The sequence below is a fragment of the Emydura macquarii genome, unplaced genomic scaffold, assembly GCF_026122565.2.
Source record: "Emydura macquarii macquarii isolate MOO-44397 ecotype Brisbane River unplaced genomic scaffold, CSIRO-AGI_Emac_v2 contig_1424, whole genome shotgun sequence".
Taxonomy (NCBI): Eukaryota; Metazoa; Chordata; order Testudines; family Chelidae; genus Emydura; species Emydura macquarii.
In genome coordinates this window covers 1089645-1112292 of record NW_027131561.1, presented here as the reverse complement: position 1 = coordinate 1112292, position 22648 = coordinate 1089645, and the positions used below count along the sequence as shown (strand labels likewise).

Sequence of the window (22648 nt, the reverse complement as noted above, 5' to 3'; positions counted from 1 at the left end):
TGGCTATCTCCATGTAAATGTAAAGCATTTCCAAATCAGCTTGAGCAATAGCCTATCTGGAACACTACACAGGTGAGCCAGTGAAGGAAGAGTGCTTCAGCTTCAGTAATCACGTATATGCCATTTGGGAACTAGTTGAGGCGTATGTGTCTGGTTGTGACAGTAGGGAGCAAGGAGCCAGAACTGCAAGGTACTTGTCTCAACTCTGTCACTGAGTCATTCCTTAACTTTCTGTGCCTAAGTTCGCCCACCTTGAAAATGGATATGGAATTTGTGTATCTCAGAGGGGTGTTGAAAAGCTTAATGTTTGTAATGCACTTCAAATGACAAGTGCAATACCTAAGCTCCATATTGTTGCTGTATAGACCTCGCTTATGATGAAGTCTCTGCCATCCGCTTGGTGGTCTGCTCTACAGGGAAATATTTGAAAGATTCATGTTTTCAGCATACTCATTCACAGAAGAATTCACTCCAAATGTACAGAAAATCTTACACCTAAAAAGAAAGCTACTTACTCTCTCTTTTGTGTATAGGTTTTCCAGTTCTATCAAGTTCAGTATGGCACTTCCTCCAATTTTATGAAGAAATATTTTACATACAGGTTTCAAAATCAATGAGAAAAATGAGGAAAGAGGCATATTTACAATTGAAAGAACTTCTGGGCTGACTTAAGTGACAGGCTGAGCACCACAGCTAAAAAGTAATGCTGCCTGAAGAAAGGATATTCTGTGTTCTTTGTTTAGGGTAAAAACATGATCAATTTCAAATCCTTCTATTCATCTTACCATTACAGGTGACCTCATAAACTGCAAAAACAAATACATCTTAATTCACTAAAAATGGCTTGAAATTTCACAAAATCCAACTGAAATTTTCAAAAATAGAGGTCCCAAATTTAGGCTTTAGGCACCAAAATAAGTTGCCTGATTGTCAAAGATGCTGAACATCTGAAGTCAATAGGAGCATCAGGGGATCAGAACCTTTGAAAAATCAGGTCAAATGTATTTCATTGCCTGTATATGAACTAGAGCTGGTCAAAATGTTTTTTAAAAATTATTCATTGAAAATATGGTCTTTTTAAGAAAATGGAAAAATTTCAAGAAAAAAAATGTTCAGCCAAAGCTGTTCAAAAACATTTTGGGGGATAGTTTTTTCATTTCCTCCCCTGTTCACACACTTAAGGCCAAAATGGAAAAAGAAAACATGGCTGATGGGAGGAAAAAGGAAGGCAGGAAAACAGGAAAAAATACCACCCAACATTTTATACAAAAACTTGAATTAATGAAAAAAATTGTTCCTTTTCCCACAGATTCAATTAAAAATAAAACCCACCATATTTTGATCAGTCTTAATATGGATCTTAGAGGACAAAACTGACCAAGAAACTAAGGCCAAATTTTTTCAAAAGGTTAGATGCACCCATTTTTTAAAAATGTTGTCCTAAGTCTCAACCAATTTATAACCATTTTCTAAAGAGTCCTATTCAGCATCTATAGTATGACAGAATATTTGGGATACTTTTAGCTCTTTGCTTACAAGTACTCACTCACTCACACACTTCCTCTCTCTCTCTCTCTCTCTCTCTCTCATTTGAATGTGTGGGAGGTGAGTTTCAGGAAAGATGACTCACCAACGAGCACACACAGTCGCACTGGCTGGTGCTGTGATCCCATCATCTGTCACATGTTACGCAAAGTCAGACAAGGATATAATTTAGATGGCAGACCTCCATGGAACATTACTATTGTAAGTATTGTTGGTAATTCTTTACACCTGTAGTGGGGTGAAAGGGGAAGGAAGGGCATGGCTGCTTCTGATGCCACCCCCACCCCTCCCGAGTAACACCAAGTTATTTGCCACTTGTAGTCATTAAAGTTTTGGGAGGGTGTGTGAAGGAAGGGAGTAGAAAGGATGTCAACCTGGTCTGACCAGGTAATTATATTTTGCCTCCATAGAATCCTCCCTGAAGTTGTGTCAAGCTTTCTTTGTTATTCCCTGTTAAACCACTGATATATGCCAAATCAGGGGTGAGATGTATCAATCTATCAAGCCCTTATTCTGACTTAATAGAATTAAAAGCTTATTCTGTCACCGTATCTTATTCAGCTAATGTAGATGTACTTCACTCAGAGAATTTAGCATCTTTCTCTTTAATGAAAAATTGAATTATTTTTAACCGTTAAATCATGGATTCCAAGAACAGAAGGGACCATTGTGATCTGACCTTCTGCAGAACACAGAACATAGAACTTCCCCAAAATAATTCCTAGAGCATATCTTGTAGAAATACATCCAGTCTCGCTTTAAAAATCGTCAGCAATGGAGACTCCACTAAGAGCCTCAGTAAATTGTTCAATGGTTATTTACACTTGCCATTAAAAACGTATGTCTTATTTCCCATCTGAATTTGTCTATCCTCAACTTCCAACCAGCGGATCATGTAATACATTTCTCTGTGAGCCTGGAGCCCATTATTAAATATTTGTTCCCCATGTAGGTATTTATAGACTGTTATCAAGTCAACCCCTAACCTTCTCTTTGCTAAGCTAAATAGATTGAACTCTTTGAGTCTATCATTATAAAGCATGTTTTCTAATCCTTTAAATCAATCTCATGGCTCTTCTCTTCAATTTACCAGCATCCTTTTTGAACTGTAGGCACCAGAACTGGACACAGTATTCCAGCAGTGGTCACACCAGTGCCAAATAGAGATAAAACAACATCTCTACTCCTACTCCAAATTCACCTGTTTATACACCCCAGGATCGCATTAGCTCTTTGGGCCACAGAGTCACACTGGGAGCTCATGTTCAGTTGATTGATTATTCACCATGACCCCCAAGTCATACTGTTAAGTGTTTTACAAACCCCATTCCAGGATGAGAAATACAAGTCATTTTGGCTTTTGATGAGAGGGAGCATTTTGAGAAGACATGGAGAAACTTATTTGCTCTCAAATAAGAGGAATCAGACAACTTTTTTTTTCTTTTTTGTAAATTTAATTATCCAACTAGGGCACTTTGGACTGGCCACTCTTCAGTACTAGACATGGTTTCAAGGTCCTCAGATATGAACTCTTTCTCTGGGCCAGACGAAACCCACTTCATTAGTTTTAGCAGAAAGCAGGAAAAATGTCAGAGTGTGACTGCACGACAGGGTTGCTTATGATAATAGGAGACGAGACTGAACAGTCCTGGGGCTCAATTCTGGTTTGTTTTATGTTCTTAAAAGCTCATACTTCAGGGTTTCAACTGGGCACCTGCAAAGGTCAGGAAAAGATTCTCACCCCCTCAACTCCCCTGCCAAAATGTCATCTGGTTGGTTGTTGTTTTAAAATCTCTTTCCTTTGAAGCATCAGGGATGGCCATGACTCGAAATGGGATGGGGGGGGAGGGGCAGGGTTCTGAGGTAGCACGGAGCATTCTCTCTCTGAGGTGCTTGGTTGGCTGGTTCTTGCTCATATGCCCAGGGTCTCACTGACTGCCATATGTGGGGTCAGGGAGGAATTTTCCCCCAGGTCAGATTGGCAGTGACCTTGTGGGCTTTTTGCCTTCCTGTGCAGCATGTGGATGCGGGTCACCTACCAGGATTGTCTAGGTATATTTCAATTGTTGCCCTGCCATTGTGGGGGCCTTGAGCACTGGTGCACCTCAGTCCCTCCTATACTCTGCTTGTGGCACATAATAGTCTAGTCTTCCAAAGGCTGTAATACTTTGGGTCTAATTTTGGTTGTTGGGTTCAGTGTGCAGGTGCTGGGTGGTGTTGGTGGTTGTGATCTACAGGAGCTCAGACTAGATGATCTGGTGGCCCCTTCTAGCCTTAAACTCTAGGACTCTGCTTTGTTTCAGTTTAATCAACTCTCTGCAAAATACCAGCAGGCCAAGGAGGAAAAGAATAATTTCACAGCTGCCACACTACCTATTAAATTAATTGCTGAGACATTCTTTTCCACAAGAATCCTGCTGAGTAGGAGTATATGACTCTGATCTCAAACCTCTCCCAGAGACCAAGTTCTGTGCATTGCCCAAAGCGCCTCGCAAAACACCACCATAACATAGCTCACTTGCTGAAATGCTGTGGCCTGTATTATACATGTCAGATAAGATAATCATAATGGTCCCTTTTAGCCTTTAAAAGCTATGAAACTGGAATCAAAAAGCCACTGCTTTTTAACCATGGCAGCTATCACATCAATGACATATGAGAGGGTTTCCACAATCAAATCGTATTTTTAAACAAAGGCAAACAACAGGTTCAAAGTACCAAATCATTTTCCCTTCTCGGAAACTAGGTATAATAATAATAATGCAAGGTCTGTCCATGGAAGTGGTGCTAGCCAGTCATCTTGCCGACTCATTCCTGTATCATTGAAAACAAAAGCCTAAAGCTGAGCAGATTCCTGGAACTGAACCAGGAGGCAGCCTTCGTGACCTACCAAGTAATATCAATGGCCCCACCACAATCAGAACAAACTTGTAAGGGGTCAACAACAGTGCACAGAACTTAAAAACAGAACAAAACCCAGAAAAAAACCAGACAGCTGAGGTAGGAAAATAGTGATGTGTCTCAACAGAATCCTTCACAGTCAAGGGGAGTACTGAAATGCTACCACTCCATATTTGAGGAAATAAAACGATTAGTCCAGTGGTTAGGCAGATGGGGGAACAAACCTCACCAGAAACAAACTGTGGGGAGGCCTATTACATGCGCTTTGTTTGACCATATATGTATCACCACATGGAAGTTATTTTTCTTCTAATGCCCCTTCCCCCCACCAATTAATTAATATGAACTTCTGTGATTTAAAAATGGACATTGTTAGTCTTGACAATCTCCTTTCAAATACATTTGTCACAGGTTATGTCTCCCCTTAATGATTCCAACAATTCTCCCGCTTCTCATAAATTTGTTCTAATTCTGGCATATGTAAACTAAGAAAACATACTTGCTCTAGATGTTAATTTGTAAATGAAATCAGTGGCTCTCCGCCATCTCCTACATCATTACAGTGTAATAGAATGGATAGTGGTCAAAGTAGCAAAAACCCCTTCATCTGGTTTGTTTCATGCACTCATTCCTATCATATACAAACGGGGCATTTGTGGGACATGAGGCACAGAAGTGGGAGAAAGGAAGAGGAGACAGGGAAGAGAAGAGAAGCAAAAGCATCCTGGTGAGAGAGAGTGAGGTTGGGCAGCTGAAGGACTGTAGTTAGAAGAGCAGCAGGATTATGGGGGAATCAGGAACCAACTGCAACAGAGCAAATGAAAAGAAAGGGAAGGAGTCCAATGCCCTGTCTACATCAGCGAGATCCAGTGGACACATCCTAACATAGCTGTGAAATACATTCACACTCAAAAACAACTTTGTTTTAAGTCAATAATTCTCTAATTATCAATCATTGCAAGCTACCTTGATTCCAATATAGAGTGCAGCCTCCATCAACATTAGCTCTAGCACTTGTATAGCAGTGGGGACATACCCAGCCCTAGCACTGATTGCTATAAACCAAGGACTGGCGCAGTCCCTGGCCAACCCATGACAGGGAAAGTAATGGTGGCTTAACCCTTTGCATAACCATCCCCAGTAACCTTCTTCCAAACACAGCTCAGCCAGTCTGAAGGATCTGAGCCTAGAACTGCACGCCTGTACGCACTTCTTGCAGCCATCCTCTCGTAACAGGAAATGTTCACACTCCAAGATAATACATAAACATCCTACCCAGGACACCCACATGGCAGGGGGGGGAAGGGCACACTTTACCGGGGCCTAGAAGCCCTGGGGGGCCCAGCCCAGGCTGCAACCCCCATTACCATGAGGAAAAAAATTTTCATGGCTCATGAGATTATATGTATGGGATGAGGGATTGTGGTATGTGTGTGGGAGGGAGCCTGTGTTACAAGTTTGTACTGGGCCCAAAAAAATTATACTTGGGCCCTGATCCTACCCTGACCACTTTTCCGGAAAGTAAAACGGAGGCCGGGAAGTGCCAGAGTGGGCCTGCGCACCTATTAACATAAGGATTGCTGCATACAAGATGAGTGTACTGCTGTGAAGTGAAAACAATGGGATTGAGAAGGGGGGAGAGGGGAAGGAGAAAATGAGATGTTAGATGATAAACTCTGGTTTGTGAGCTACTCCAAAAGCTTGGCTGAAAATGCAAGCAATAAGTATAACTTTTCTTAGTCGGTCCAGACTACAGATGTGCTTCAGTACAGGGGAATGAATGCTTACAGAGCAACAAAGGAGAGTAACTGCTGCAATTTATTTTTGCCTGTCATATGAATGAGCCAAGCATCAAGAAAACTTGGGTTGAATTTAATGCCAAAATGGCCTTATATCTTGTTTCTACAGATATTGACCTTTCTGTGACTAAAGATGGTTTACTGAGCAGTACTCTACAATATAATGGACTAATTGTTTGGATGATACTGGCTTAAAATATAGCTATGCATATTCTCTGTTCCTTTTGTTCCTTCAATCGTCAAGCAAAATATTTTAATATGTAGAAAACCACAGTTATATCAGGTACTCACTTCTATACAAAAACACTACTGAATGCAGTCCTAGATTGAATGTCCATTTTCTAGTTGTAAGGGAAGAAAAGAAAAATAAAAGAGCCCTTAAGGATGACAGTCCTTTTAATACCAACCAGAAAACTGAGCTCAACTCTGAAACCACAACCAACTACTCAGAGTGCTATGAAAGGGCCAATGCTTTCAGTCCCCAAGGAGGTTGCATTTAATTCCATACACAATATAGAAGGTTACCCCTGGCTTCAAGCATATTTCCTATCAGCAAAAGAAAAATAAATAACAACCCTACTAGTGTTTGTGAACATAGAAAACAGTTACCAACCTTCCATATCTGTTGCTCTTTGAGATGTGTTGCTCATGTCCATTCTATGTTAGGTGTGTACATGCCCTCATGCACGGCTGTCGGAGATTTTTTTGCCTTAGTGGTGTCCATAAAGCCTGCTCTGGCACCCTCTGGAGCCCCGTGTTCATGTCACGATATATGACATGCCACCGGCCCTGTGTTCCCTCAGTTCCTTCTTGCCATCAACTCTGACGGCAGGGATTGAGGGAGGGTCATAGTATGGACAGGAACAATACATCTTGAAGAAGAACAGTTACAGAAGGCTAGTAAACGTTTTTTCCATCTTTGAGTGCCTGCTCATGTCGATTCCGTGTTAGGTGACTCAAAAGGAGTGTCCCTGGAGGTGAGCTCAGAGTTCATGGATGTGCTGCTTGCAATACTGCTCTACCAAAGCTGGCATCATCTCAGGTCTCCTGTGTGATAGTATAATGGGATGCGAAAGTATGAACTGAAGACTATGTAGCAGCTCTGCAGATATCCTAGATTAGCACCTGCTCCAGGACAGCTGCTAATGAGGCTTGCACCCTGGTCGAGTGAGCTGTACAAACACTTTTGTTTGTTCATAACAGAACTTGATGCAGGAGGTTATCCACAAGGAGATCCTGTGGGAGGAGACCGGTAGACCTTCCATCCTTTTTGCCACTGCGATGAAGAGCTGTGTCAAACTTCAGAAGGGTTTAGTCCTTTCAATGTAGAAGGCCAAGGCCTATCCAACATCTAAAATGTGCAACCTACGCTCCTCATTGGATCTATGCGGTTTGGGGAGGAACACAGGCAAGAATATATCCTGGTAATTGTGGAACTGAGATACCGCCTTTGGTAAGAAGGCTGGGTGGGGTCGCAGCTGGACTTTGTTTTTATAAAACACTGTGGACGGCAGTTCTGAGATGAGAGCTCTAATCTCGGAAACCCTTTGTGCTGAGGTGATCGCCACCAGGAAGGAAACCTTCCAAGAGAAGAGCAGCAGAGAGTAGGATGCTAATGGCTCGAGGGGGTGGGGTGGGGTGGGGCATGAGCCTTGAAAGGACTAGATTCAGGTCCCAGGGAGGAATAGGATCTCTGACTTGGGGATAAAGTCTCTACAGGCCTTTTAAGAATCTGATCATCATGCCATAGGAGAAAACTGATCTCCAGAGGATGGAAGGCTGAGATAGCCACCAGATGAATCTCAAGTGACAAGGACTAGGCCTTGATGCATGAGATGTAACAGGTAGTCCAATATAGACTGTATTAAGGTTTGGTGAGGAGAAAGTTTTCCTGTTGGGCCTCAGATCGGAACCTGCCTCCATTTGACCAGGTATATTGCTCTGGTAGAAAGCTTTCTGCTGCCCATGAGAATCTGCTGAACTCACACTGAGCAAGCCTGCTCCTCTGCATTCAGCCATGCAGCAGCCATGCTTTCAGGTGCAGGGATGCTAGGTCCGGATGCAACAGACAACCATTGTCCTGGGACAGAAGGTCTGGCCAACGTGGCAGCACCAGCAGGTTGCTTTTCAGAGCTCCAGCAGGGTGCCAAACCAGTGCTGTTGCAGCCACACCAGGGCTATCACTTTCTTCTTGTCCCTCTTGATCTTCAACAGGATCCCGTGGACCAGTGGTACTAGGGGGAAGGCGTACAGAAGCATCTCTGCCCCATATGAGCAGGAAAGCATCGGACATAGAGCCTCTGGTGAGCCCGAGGATGCAGCAGAACTGGTGGCACTTTCTGTTCTGTCTGGATGTGAACACATCCACTCGATGAGTCCCCCACCTTTGGAAAATCATGCTGGCAACCTCTGGGTGAAGTGACCACTTGTGACGAAAGTGAAAAGAACCTGCTGAGGAGGTCTGCTAGTGCATTCCTGGTGCCTGGGAGATATGAAGCTACAATGTGAAAGGCGTTCTGCATGCAGAAGTCTCATAAGCGGATAGCCTCTTGGTACAAGGGTGATGATCAAGCACTGCCTTACTTGTCGATGTGAAATATTACTGCGGTATTGTTCATCAGAATTTGGACTACCTTGCCAGCCAGACAGGGAAGAAGAAATGCCTGACAAGCCAGGCATACCGCCCTGAGCTCCCTGACATTTATGTGGAGGGAGCGATCTTCCTGCATCCAGAGCCCATGTGCTGAGGTCGTTCAAGTGAGCTTCCCACCCCAGCTCTGAAGCATCAGAGATTAGCGTCACTGAGGAGGAAAACCCTGCGAAGAGCGCTCCCTGTAAAACTGAGTGAGGGTTTGTCCACCAAGTTAGGGATGACTGGACATGCAGTGGCACTGTGACCGAAAGGTTCAGACTTTGCCTTCGGGGAGTGTAGACTGACACTAGCCACAACTATAGAGGTCGGAGATATAGATGAGCAAGCCGGACCCTGAAAAACAACAGGGAGGAAGGATGGGAGGGGAGGGGAGACTGAAGAAAGCTGCAGGGTGTAGCCATCTGAAATGGTGTTGAGGATCCAATGGTCCGATGTAATCTAGGCCCATGCGGAAAGGAAGGGGAGCCATTGGTTCAAAAATAAATGGAGAGTAGAAGGGGGGGAAATCTTGAGGCCAGACTGGGGCACCTTCAAAACACCTGCCGTGGGCCATCCTGATGGCGTGCAGGCCCCGACTGGGTGGCAGAGGAGGATGAAGTGGGATGGCGATGCTTAAACTCTTTATCTTTGTCCCTTCTCTTATAGATTCCTTGCCATTGCTGATTCAAATATCTAAGTGGTGGTCATGACAGCCAGAACTGTCTCCTAGATCCCTGCAGAGTATACAGGCCAAGTGATCACAGAGTGGCCCTGGAGTCTTTCAGGCCATGAAGCCTGGTATCAATCTGCTCGGAAAATAGGGTGTTCCCGTAAAATGGGGGATCCTGTATAGATTGCCGCACCTCCTGAGACAATCCTGAGGATTGCAGCCAGGAACACCGTTGCATAAATACCGCCAAAGCCATTGACCGGGCCACGGAATGAGCAATGTCCTGCGCTGTTTGGAAGGAGGCTCTAGTCAGCATCTTGCCCTCTCCCAACATGGACGCAAACTCCTGCCTGGTGTCCTGTACAGAGAGTCCTTGAATTTGTCTACAGAGTTCCAAATGTTATAATTGTATCTCCCAAGCAATGTCTATTGGTTGGAGATTCTGAGTTAAAGACAGGCTGTGGAATAAATTCTTCCTCCAAACAAGTCCAGCTTCTTAGCGTCGTTGCTCTTAAACATTGAACTTACCTGACTCTGCCTGTCCTGCTCATTTGCCACAGCCACCACCAAGAATCTTGGAGGTGGGTGGAAGAACAGGTGTTCATATCCCTTGGCCAGAACATAATATTTCTTCTTGGTCCTTTTGGATAATGCTGGTAAGGAGGATGGGGTCTGCTAACGGGCTTTGACTACCTTCAGCACTCCTTCGTGCACCGGTAATGTGACTTTAGCTGATGCCATAACTGCCAGGATGTCAAAGAGACCGTCGGTAGGCTCTGTTAGCTCCTCAGCCTTCAAGCCCAGGTTGGACATGATCCTTTTAAGGGGTTTTGGTGAGCCCAAAAGTCATCTGGCAAAACTGGGGGAGGTTGGCCGGCCACCACCTCCTCCGGGGATGAGGACGTCTATGGTAATGCCAGGGGAGAGAGTGGCACCTCCTCCTCTTCAAAGGAAGCTGTCTCTACCTCCGGGTCCTGTAGTTTGGTGCCGATACCGGATCCTGTGTCCAAGTCCCTCACCGTGCCAGTCAGTGCCGTGGGTCATTTTCTGGATGTAGCTACAGAGGATTGAAGTGAGTAGAGTCCTGGTGCCCCTGAGATCCTGCATGGGTTCCAGTATGGCCACTGGAGAGGCCGTTGTTCTTGAGGCCAGGCACCTATTGCTGGACCAGCACCAAATGGTGGTATGCCCGCCGACATGTGTTTTTGAGGTTGGTGACTGGGCTTTCCTTCTGACTCCGAGGAGTACAGTTCCCCCTTCAAGGGCCATGGTGGAGCTGACAGTGGCTCCTCCTGTCAGCTGCAGGAATCGGGAAGCACTACCAGGGAGATGGTGACCAGCGATGGGATTCCCGAGAAGTGCCATATTGGAAGGGAGTGGCACCGAGACGGCGGCATGCAATGAAGTGTCGGGCTGCATGGTGCTGGCAATCAGTGCCAGAGGCCTGTCAACGTTGCCGTGCTACTGGTGACTAATGTCGCGACGGCGATGACCGGTACTAGCAATATGTAACCAGCGAGTCTCTTCTTCAGCTCGGGGGTCGAGACGACCGGCACCATGGCAAAGATCTCTGAGATCTTGGCCAAGGTGTCATGGACTGATTCCAAGATCGGGACCGATGCCAGTCAACTGACCACTGTGGTGGCCCCATGGCAGGTTTATCCCTGGAGACAGGTGCCTTTACTGGCTCTGGTGCCGAGGATAAGGCCAGTGGAGTGAGAGGCTATGAGAGGGCCATCATGTCCGTGGCCACTTGAAAGGCCTCCAGCGTCGAGGGCACCATTAGGCAGAGGGACCCCCTTCCGTACCCAGGTGTCAGGATGGCTTCCTCCAAGGGCTTTCTGCTCTGGAAGGAGAGGCTGGTTCTAGCCGCTCCAGAGCAGGTGATTGGTCCAACATGGGTCCTTTGCCCTACCTGCCTTCTTATCCCTCTTCAGCGCAGGGGAATAGCCTTGATCGCGCTGTTTCTTTTGCCACTTCTTCAGCCCCGGCAAAAGGCAAATGACATCGAGAAGGGCTCGGTGCTGGCGGGGTGCTCTGCACAGACACTGAAGTACTCAGTGCTGAGTCCAACCGGGAGGGTTCTGAAACTGGTCCGAGTGCCACCTCTGTTAACAGGGCTTTCAGGCAACTGTCCCTGTCTTTCTTAGCCCGTGACCTGCAGCCTTTGCAATTTTGCACTTATCCCTTATGTGTTTTTCCCCTAAACACTTTAAGCAACTGCCAGGAGGGTCATTAAGCAGGAAAGGCTTGTGGCAAACAGAACACGGTTTGAAGCCTGTGGACCGGTCATGCCCCATCACTGGGTGAACATCTCCAACAGGACTATTATCTCTAACTTACAAACTAACTAATCAAACTATTTACAAGAACTATCAATAACTAGCAATGAAAGAACCACTAGGCACTTACGAACGCACGAGAGAAAGCCATTCCAACAACTGTCATGTGTCGAAAGAAGGAACTGAGGGGGCGCAAGGCCAGTGGCGCCTCATGCACTGCAGCATGAGTGTGGGGCTCCAGAGGGTGCCAGAGGCGGCCCTACGGATAACACTAAGGCAAAAAGTCTCTGACAGCCACTCATGAGGGCGTGCATACACCTAACATGGAAGCAACATGAGCAAGCACTAGAAGAATTAAAAGAAAGTCTTCTAATTTTTATTTAGTGCCTTATCTTAAAATGTCATGTGATGCAGACTGTACAGCATGTTGTGGAATCTGGGAGACCTTCTGAACATATACTGAACTGCTCTGTCACAGCTGCGCCACAATTAGAGGATGGCTCTTTAAATGATGCAACATGCAAATAAAGACGACTCTAAATTTCCACATGTGTACTTACAATTCAGATTATATGTAATTTTGTTTTTTTCTGATCCTGATCTTTTTCCTTATTTTATTTTATTAGATACATTATAACGGTCAGAGTGCACTTAGGAAACTGAATGTGCTCTAAAATTTTATATCCATCTTCTGATTTATAAAAATGAGCACATTTTGCATTTTTACAATTTAAAGAGTCATCAAAACAATACTTCCAAGGAAAAAATGTCACCTACACACATTGCAGTAATACTCTAGGATTTTAAAGCCAGGCTCAGGTACCTGCAGTTCTGGCCAAAGTCCTGGGCAGCTGGTTGAATTAAACAGCAATTCCAGCCTCCTATCACCAGAAGTCATTGCAGGGAAGGGATGCCTGTGTTAGCTTCTGCTTCTCTTTCTCTTTCTCCAGCTTCAGATGCTCTGCACTGTGCTGATGGCTCCAGGAGCCAATCAAGTCAGCAGGGAAAGTGGTCAAAGGAACAGGAAAAAGGTTTCTCATCCATCCTTACCCCTGTTAATCTGAATGACAGTATGCAGGACCTGGGTGTAAAGAAAGCCATAGAGGGGACGACTCTTGTCTCCTGGCCCTGGATCTATCTCCGCTGTGAGTGTAGGGAGCTGGGGATAGGAACCCCAGTATGGGAGAAAGACAGACATGTTTGCAAAGGAAGGGGATGCAGGTTCCTAGGGAACTGAGTGAGGTGGGGAATGATGGGATGGACATCCCAGTATACAAGTGTAAGTTTGTGTACATGGGGAGGTGGGCTACAAGATGGATACCAAAGGACCTGAGATGTATGGGGTGTAGTGCAGAGCGGCATTTCAGCCCCACTTAAGTTTCTAGGTATTTTTTTTAAGAGGTCACACTATTGTTCCTTTCTCCTACAGGAGTCCAACTGGAAGAACATGATTTACAAACTATAATTATTTGACAGTTTAATTGTTATAATAATAATAATCATCATCTCACCACTTTATAATGAAAACAATTATTCAGAACATTAAAAAGAATTACTCCTCTGACACACTGAATGGAAGCAAGCGTCATAAACCCATAACCAGAATGGAATTTAGGGAAATAACATTTAAACATGGTGTGCTCACATTTTATTATATATAAATACACACACAATCCCTTATTTAGTACCAATGGTACTGAGCTATTTTATCCATATGTGTATACAAACTACTGTGTACATGTTTATCAAGAGAAATCAGACTGTTCCTGTAAGAAATATTTGCTTTATGGATTTTCTTCTCTAGTTCTCCAAAAAAGACACTGACAAGAAGTGATTCACTATAACACTGGATAACTAGCACGTAATTAACAGTTTTTGTTTCAATAAACCCACTTGATTAAGCAACATGTATCCTCCAGGGTCCTCATTCAACTCAAGACCAAAGAAACATTGCACTTGTTCAATCATCAATATTTGTAAACTACTTTCAAACAGGACTGTATTATGGGACTGACTCAATAGTGGCAAATATTTGTAGCTGGCTTATATAGTTATAGCTCTCTACCCTGCTGCATTTCAAAAAGAGAAATCAACAAACAAAGGTAGTATGTTAGTGGCCTGCAGATCTGTGCCAGAATTCCGTATCAAAACAGTTTTATTTAGATACCAACAATTTTATTTTTTCTAAACAGTTCAGACATTTGATTATTTAAAGATAAGTGGCAGAATAAATAATTCTGTGATAGCTAATTGACACTACTTATCCACAATAGCAAAATGAGAACTACACCTTAACCTCAGGAAAATGAAAGTTATTCTCAGGATTGTGAATTAAGGATGCTGAACATTATGGCAAAACTTTTTCACCTGAGCCTTAGCTCCATCTAAGCCTCAGCCACAATTTGGACTTTTAGAATGCACAGTAAAGTCCTAGTGCTTGCTATGTCCAAAGTACTTAGACATTAGATATGCTGGGAATAAGGAAAAAAGATATGATGGCATAAGGCAAAGAAGTGAAGAATAAAAGTGTAAGACTTGGATGGAATAGTTTCAAATGTGTGAACTGCTCAGAAATAGTAAAGAGATCATGGAAGTAGGACCAACCCAGAAAGCATTTGAACAGCGTTTACTTTCTATTCCAGAGGAGTATCATTTTAGAAAAAGGTTTTTCTATATGAAATAAAAAATAAGCTATTTTTTCTGCCTTGATTCATTCTAATTCTTGCAGAAAGAGTTATCCTTTGCCACCACACATCACAAAAAGCAAAAGAAAAAACCTGATGTAAATCCAGATTATAGCCTTCCAGTTTCTCCCCCAACCTAATTCCCATAGATATTAGGACCAAACATAATTATTAAACAGAGAAACGTGACCCAACTCTGCAATTGGTTGCTGAATCGAAAGGCCTCTCACTCTGTGTTCACATAGGACATTAGTTGTTTGCTTAAAATAAATCATCATTTTGACACACAGGAAATAGAGTATTAGAAACTGACACTCTAGGGAAAGGTTAATGTTGCTTGACAAAGAATACACAGTAAGCAAACAAACAAAAAGTCAACAATACAGAGATGCTTTTGGTGAGTCAGGGTCTACTAAAGCAAATCAGTGAAATATCTGCAGGTTAAGAAAAAAAAAAATGTTTTCTTTCAGTGATCAAGTCCAGGGATTTGTGTAGCCATCACCCCTAAAAAGAGATGACGATGGGATAAGAGAAAGCAGAACCTGTCTCCTTTAGTTAATTTTTTTTTAAATACCCTGACTACTTTGAACCCTCTGATAGAAAGTATGCAATGAGGATTTATAGATATTTGCATAATTTAAATTTTCATTTAAAAAAAAAATCATGTTTCTAGCTATATGGCTATGAAGAAAACCTTCCAAACACACACAGAATGTGAACAAACAACACATTATTGTCTTCCTGAAAATGCAGACATCCCAAAATGACACAGGTGTGAACTGGGTAAGGGATAAATCCTAGCTCCAATGAACAGTCAGGCTGTGATATGGTGAGTTCTTCAAGAGTCGAAGAAGTATTTTTTTTCCTTCCCAGGTCATTCCAGAGCTGCTACTTCAGCCTCATTGATAGAATACCAGCCATGTTGTTTGTGCCCTCTGCATGTGATGGAAGTGGGGAAGGGAAAGGGGAGAAAGAGGGATGGAAAGGGATTGACTGGAGAATCCACCAGCCTTGCACCCAAATGTCTGCTAAATAATCACTATGATTCTGTCACAGATTCCATGATTTTCCGGGACGTCTTCTGGGGCAGGGCTGGAGCACCTGTCAGCCCTCAGGCTGACAGAGCAGCGGCTGCTGGAACAACTGACCACCAAACAGCCGACTGGCGGCCAGCCTGGGCCCACCAGAGCAGCAGCTGGGGTTGGGTCAGCCCCCCTGAGGCTGGAGCAGCAGCAGTCAGGCCCTGCTGCAGAAGCAGCGGTGGGGCTGGAGCAGCTGCAAGCCGCAGCAGCACTGTTTATCCCCCCTCCTCCGGGGTATTTTTAGTAAAAGTCAGGGACAGGCTGTGACTTCCATGAATTTTTGTTTCTTCACCCTGACTTTTACCAAAATCTTAACCTTAATAATCACAGGGTATACCTAGGGTCTGGTCTGTATAGCTTGAAGGGCATGGGCATTTCCTGTGCATCCAAGTGCAAAACCCTATCCAGTGAATAAATGATTTATTGGCTCCAAAAAGATGCCTGTTACAGCATAGGGGAGGGGACAGGAGTTGCCTCTATGAGAGGGTTGAACTTTCTCTATTCACCCCAACGTTATGTTAAAGCTGTACTAAGCCTACATTAGGATATTAAAAAACACCTACTAGTATCCCAGACAGATTAGAACTCCCATAGATTCTACACAGTAGGTTAATAATCACAATATTTAATGTGCCTGGAAATTATGGGAGATTTAGACAGAGTAGAAAATGATTCATGGTACTTATGCTATGCTGTCTTTACAGATTGTATAGATACCAAATAAGCAGACCATTTATCTAGAGCACAGATGGCTGATGCAACATCTGCTAATGAGAAATCTTTTCCAACAGAGGAGCCAATGCAGGATCAAATTGATGGAGACCAGTACGATTTATATCACAAGCAAGACCATTTTTTATTTTTATTTATTATTCCTGGTGCAGAACAAATTTTGGTAGAACTCCCTGAACCTGTTATTCATAGAGTTATAAGTTATTGCACCATATGTCTGGGTGATAGATTCAACAGCTCTGCTAATTTCTTCCTTCCTCACTAGAAATCCTTTTTAATCTAAAAGTAAAGACTGTTCATGGTCATTTCCTATCAATGCTATCTCCAAAAACCAAGGATCACCGTTTAAGGCTATATTAACATTCAAGCCAATCTAAATTCATGTGCCGTATCACCCAATCATCATATTATTCAAATGAGTTCTCATTCTCTTGGGCTGTACAACAATACACTTTTCACTTCCAAAACACAACCATCCACAATGCACATGACTAGACAGCTTGTCAGAAATTTTTTGACAAGATGTTTTTCCCTCAAAAAAGGTTGATTCATCAAATCTGAAACTGTTTGCAGAAAAGAATCAGTTTCAACAGATTTCCTGTTTTGAAACTTTTTTCAACATTTTACTGAAATTGTCAAAACATCTTTGTCCATTTTAAGAATCAATATAAAAAGCTGTTTCCAAATTTGAGCTAATTTATAGTACAAATGTAAAAGACTGAAATTGAAACATTTCCATTGAACTGACTGAAACTCTTCCCCTCCCCCACCCACCCCCGATTTTTTATTAACGGAAATTTTTGAGATTTTAACTTCTCATCCCAATTCAGGATGGGGATTTTTTTTTTTTTTTTAAATCTCAAAAATTCTTGTGGAATGAGAAAACTGATTCTCACTCAGCTCCTCTGTGATACTCTGTACCTCAAAATAGTACCTTGGAACCTCCATATTCACCACTGTAATATGATTATGATATGTTTTGCACAACACATGCCTTGTGAGGTATCGTTTAAAAAGTCTTGATCTGTTGAACATCCTGTTGAATTGTGTGTACTATCATTGTATGTGATGTCATCAAGTTTAGCTATATGTGTGTTACTGAAATATGTTGTGAGGTTGGAGACGACCACAGCTAGCTTTTCAGTGGCAACAAAGGAGCAACAAACACTGGCCAGACATGGGCTGATGGCCCATTAAGGGGAATCCATTCTCCCAATGGCCATCCCAGAGACTACTTCGAGGGCATGTACATGATGGAGACAGCCTAACTCATGTGACACAGCAAGGATCTTTCTAGCAGCTGGAAGGAAGTATAGAAGAGGGACAGTGACATCATCACTTGGCCTCTCTCCTCCTCCATTCCAGCACCTGGAAAATCATCTGGAAGACAAAGACTTTGGACTGAGGAGATTGGCCCCAGGCTGAAAAGGAAATTCTGCATATGTAAAAAGAACTGTAAACTGCCTGAAACATCCAAAAACTGCTTGATTCAAATCTTGCTTCATCTGTAGAATTTAGATTACGATTTTATTTTTTATTTCTTATATAACCAATTTTAATCTCTATGCCTGCTACTTACAATCACTTAAAATTTATCTTCCTGTAGTTAATAAATATGTTTTATATTTTTCCTAAAACAGTGTGTTTTAGGTTGAAATGTTAGACACACTCAGGTCAGGTTAACAAGGGTTGTTGCACATCCACTGCCCTTTGTTGGAGTGGCAAACTAATTAATGAGCTTGCACTGTCCAAGGGATTCTTGAGCAGTGTAAAGATGGTATATTTCTGGGGTGCAAGGCTAGGGACTAGTGTGATTGGCTGTTGCCCGCTCTCTCTCTATATATGAGTGGCTTGGAGAGCCTTCTTGCAATTTAGGTGGGTGTGGATCTCCACATGCTGATGGCTGAGTGATCACAGCACCTGGAGTGGTTTGCTGCATGTCACTGGCAAAGCATTGTGAAAGAAAGCCCGGGCTGGTGAGTTAAGGGAACACGATGGTCTCACAGTTCCAGGTTGTACCTTGGAGCTGCCAACACATCCTTATATAACCAATTCCTCACAATCACATTCACATGTGCAACTGTTGCACCCAACACAGTAATTATTGCCACAATGCCAAGGCAAGCCTGGCATCTCCCTTCCCTTCTTCCTGAATTAGAAACTGAAGTTATGAAATAATTCTGTTTGCAGCACCCCAGAGCCCCTGGACATTCACCCCATACAATGCCTACATAAGCATTTCATCTCATGGCGATTCTGTGCTCCTGTGGAAGAAGTAACATACAAAGTTTGTACATAAAAATGTGAACACCACCTAATAAGACTCCTGCAAAGAAAAAAGTAAAACACCAGATCATTGCTGCTGCTCTTTAACAGATTTAGTTTGCCCCTTTGCTTTGAAAAGCAGAGTCAGGCCACATCTGGCCCTCTGGCTGTATGTCACAAGCTTACCTTTTCACTATAAGCTTTAGAGTCTTGTGTGAACCTTTCACTAGACAGATAGCCTCTTGTCTGAACCCAGAGAGGCCCACGTCATTGATGCTGACAATTTCATCTCCAGCCAGTAGCTTGTCAACAGCTGCAGCTTTGCTCCCTTCTTCAATCTGAAGAAAAAACAATTCAAAGAGAAAAAAGGATTGAGAACAAATAATTATTTGATTTTTTTTTAAAGATTAAAAAGTGAAAAACATTCATTTTATTTATTGGTACTATATAACAATTGGGTAATTAGTAACATTGAGGTGGTTAAAATAAAAAGAATTATTTACTTGTTAAAAGCCATTCAAGTGCTAAAGTAATAGCACAGAAATAAACATTATGAGGGAGAGAACATGTCTACATGACAGATGCTACAGCAGCAGCTATGCAGTTGAAACCTATGGTACAGATATCTCTACAGCAACGGAAGGATTTTTTCATCAACATAAGTAATGCACCTTCCAGAGCAGTTGTATCAACATAGGTAGTTCGATCTAAGTTTGAAACATAGACAAAAGAGGGAAAGGAAGGGCTACCTGAGTAGAAGACTGCAACACTACAATCTAGGGCCTGAAAAATTAGGTTGACATAGCTTCAGCACTCAGAGGTCTGAATAATTCACACCCGAGTGCTGCAGTTAAGCTGACCTACCCCCCCATTTATGTGCATCTACATTGAAAGAAGAATTCTTCCATCGACCTAGCTTACTGCTGCTCGTGGAGGTGGCTTGCTTACACAGATGGAGAAACCCCTTCCATTGCTGTAGGAAGTGTCTACACTATGGTGCTACCGAAGCATAGCTCTAGTGCTGTAGCTGTGCCACTGTATTGCTATGAGTACAGATGTGTCCTTGGTGTGAAAGGCAAGGGCACCTGTGATCTTGAGTTTGACAATCTCAGCTCTGTTCAATGCTTGCCCAATATAGTTAACCATGCTTGCAAAATAAAGCCTTGGACAAACACTTTAAAAATCTAGATTTCCAGATGAGATAGCAGATACACCAACACCATAACAACATTCCACCCAAAAGATATTCGACATGCTGTGCTAACCAAAATATTATGAAACTAGTTGTGTCTGGGAAATACGAACTAACTTAATCAATCAGGTGTGTAACAACTAATTCCTAAGGTTGGAAGAAGGTATTTCCTTTAATAAAACAAGCATTTTACAGTGCTTGATAGAACTACACGGCAGTTCTGGTGGGGAGAAGAGAAGGAGATCTGAGAACCAATAAGGAAAGATTGAATGTGTCACATGCCCAGGTAACGTAGCCATTCCTGTCAATGGAACGCATATACTGTTATGCTAGTGCCTTTCCTTGACTATAGAAAATGTTACTGGTCAAATTTTAATCAAACTATTCATAATATTCAGACGAATAGACAGGCAGATAAAATATGAGGAATTAGCATTTGACAATTTCCATCGACACACATGAGATAAACCTAGTAAGGACTATACAAATGGTTAATCTTTAAACAAACAAACAAAGAGCTTGATTTGCTGAGCCCTGGCAGCTCCCACTGACTTCAATGGTAGTTGTAGGTGCTCAGCTCTTCGGCCTGGTCTACACTAGAGAGTTTTGTCGACAAAAGTTAGCTTTTTGTCGACAAAACAGTGCTGGTGTACACGCTACAGTCACCTCCCCACCAACAAAACTGCCCTGTTTTTTCAACAAACTAAAACCACCTCGACAAGAGGCACAGGGCTTTTGTCAGCAGAGCTAAGGCGACACAGTATCAGTGTAGACACTGTCTCCTTAGAGCTGTGGAGGGGATCTCATATGTGTCAATTTCACTGCTCACTAGAGCTTTCACTGTCACTGCTTGGAAGGCTGCTACCTGCTGGGAAGACTGCTGCCCGGCTCCCCATCTGTGAGCCAGGCGCGGGCGGCTGCGAGCTGGGATCGGGCAAGCTGCAGGCGGCTGCCACCCGGCTGCGAACGCAGGCGCGGGTGGCTGCAGCCCCGCTGGCAGCCAGGGACGTCGGGAAGCCATGGGTGGCTGCCACCCAGCTGCGCACCCATGCACAGGCGACTGCCTCCCAGCTCCTGGCTGCGAGCTGGGACCAGGCAGGCCACAGGAGTCTGCAGCCAGCTCCTGGCCTAACAGCAGGGAAGTCCCTGTGTGCTCTCTGGGATTGGTAGTAGGGGGAGAGGGGGAAGAGAGGGAGAGCAGCAGGGAGCCCAGAAGCCTGACGGATCTCTCAGCTCCCCCCAGCCTGCCCCTTAGGTCAGTGGAAGTGATCCTGGGGAGGACGCACTCCACCACCCAAGGAGAGCCCTGTAGACAGCAACCATCGCTATTAGTGGCTGAAAGTTGACATATCTCATGTCGACAAATTTTTGTAATGTAGACAAGGCCTTCCGCAAATCAGGCCCTTGGCTTCCTTAACTTCGTCCTTTCTCTTTTATGGACAACACATCACCATCCCACTAGTCACTTAAGCTCACAATCTCGAGATAATTTTTGACTCCTTCTCATCTGCTCATACACCCTATCCAAACCTTGTCACTTCTTCCTCAACTCCTGGATCTGCCATTTTCTTTCCATTCTCAAAGCTAAATCTTTCATTCAGGTCCTCATTACATCCCAACTCAAAATACATCTCTGGCCTCCCCTTCAGTCCATACAAAATGCAACCACTGAAGCCATATTCCTTGCATGTAAGTCTGATCGTGTCATTCCCCTCTTTGTATCCATCCCTCCTTTAGTTCACCATCCACTATCACGCCACATTTTAACACTTGTCATCACTTTTGAAGTGCTATATAAAACTCTTCCCCTCCCTGCTTTGTGTCATAACTCTCCAACCCAAACAGCCTGTACTCTTCCTGTGTTCCCAGTCTCCTCTGCTTCTTGCTCAATCATCCCCAGGCCTTCTTTCATACAGTCCCCTGTGCATGGTACAACTGTCCTCAGTCCATCCATCCGCAGTGCCCCTAACCTGGCCGCACTCCAGGCCCTCTTGAAAACCTACTTCTGCTGTGCTGCCTACAGAGCGTCTAATTGACTTGTGTAAAAATTCCATAATACCTGTTCCTCATTCCATAATTTTGTCTACCGGTTCTTAGATAGTGAGCTCCTCTGAGCAGGGCCTATACTCTCTTGAAATTGCTGGAAAACACCTAACGCACCTAGGTATTACCATAAACAAATAATAATGTTTTACATTCTACTGTATGCAAAAGCACGCCAATTCATTTACTACAGAATCAGTACAAAATGTAGCCACTAATTATCTTCAACAATACAATCAACAAAGAGGGCATATGGATCCAATATAATTCAAGAGTGGATATTTGAGAACATGTTTATAAACTGAACTTTTCTTAAAAAACAAATAAAACAACGCTTCAACAATATAATTGTAAGTAAAATGGTAAAATAAAGCAATACTTCTTGGAATGATCAGAGTTAAAATGAGGGTTGTCTTATGAATGGTCTTTTAAAAGATATGCTAAACAACCTTATTGGGCATAAGCTTTCGTGGGCAGAAACCCACTTCGTCGGATGCATTTTTTTTCATGCATCCAACAAAGTGGGTTTCTGCCCACGAAAGCTTATGCCCAAATAAATTGGTTAGTCTTTAAGGTGCCACAGAACTCTCACTCTTTTGCTCAAAACCGACTAACACGGCTACCCCTCTGGAGCTGAACAATCTGTTTCACCTTATATTTATCTGTGACATAGTACTTTTCCCAGACCTGAAGAAGAGCTCTGTGTAGCTCAAAAGGTTGTCTTTTTCACCAACAGAAGTTGGACCAATAAAATACCTCACCCCACCTTGTCTCTTCAAAAATATCTAAGTAAAAAATGATGCACTAAATAGTTTGTATTC

The 22648-nt window shown here is 43.3% G+C and overlaps 1 protein-coding gene across 4 annotated transcripts in view; it reads right to left on the bottom strand.

Annotated features, from left to right (window-relative positions):
* SHROOM2 (shroom family member 2) overlaps positions 1 to 22648 on the bottom strand; it is a 180439-nt gene that overhangs the window by 98585 nt on the left and 59206 nt on the right. For all 4 annotated transcript variants that reach the window (XM_067553010.1, XM_067553007.1, XM_067553008.1 and 1 more), the window contains exon 2: positions 18779 to 18930. In XM_067553010.1, the coding sequence (XP_067409111.1) occupies positions 18779 to 18930 (152 nt within the window). The remainder of the gene's footprint in view (positions 1 to 18778; positions 18931 to 22648) is intronic.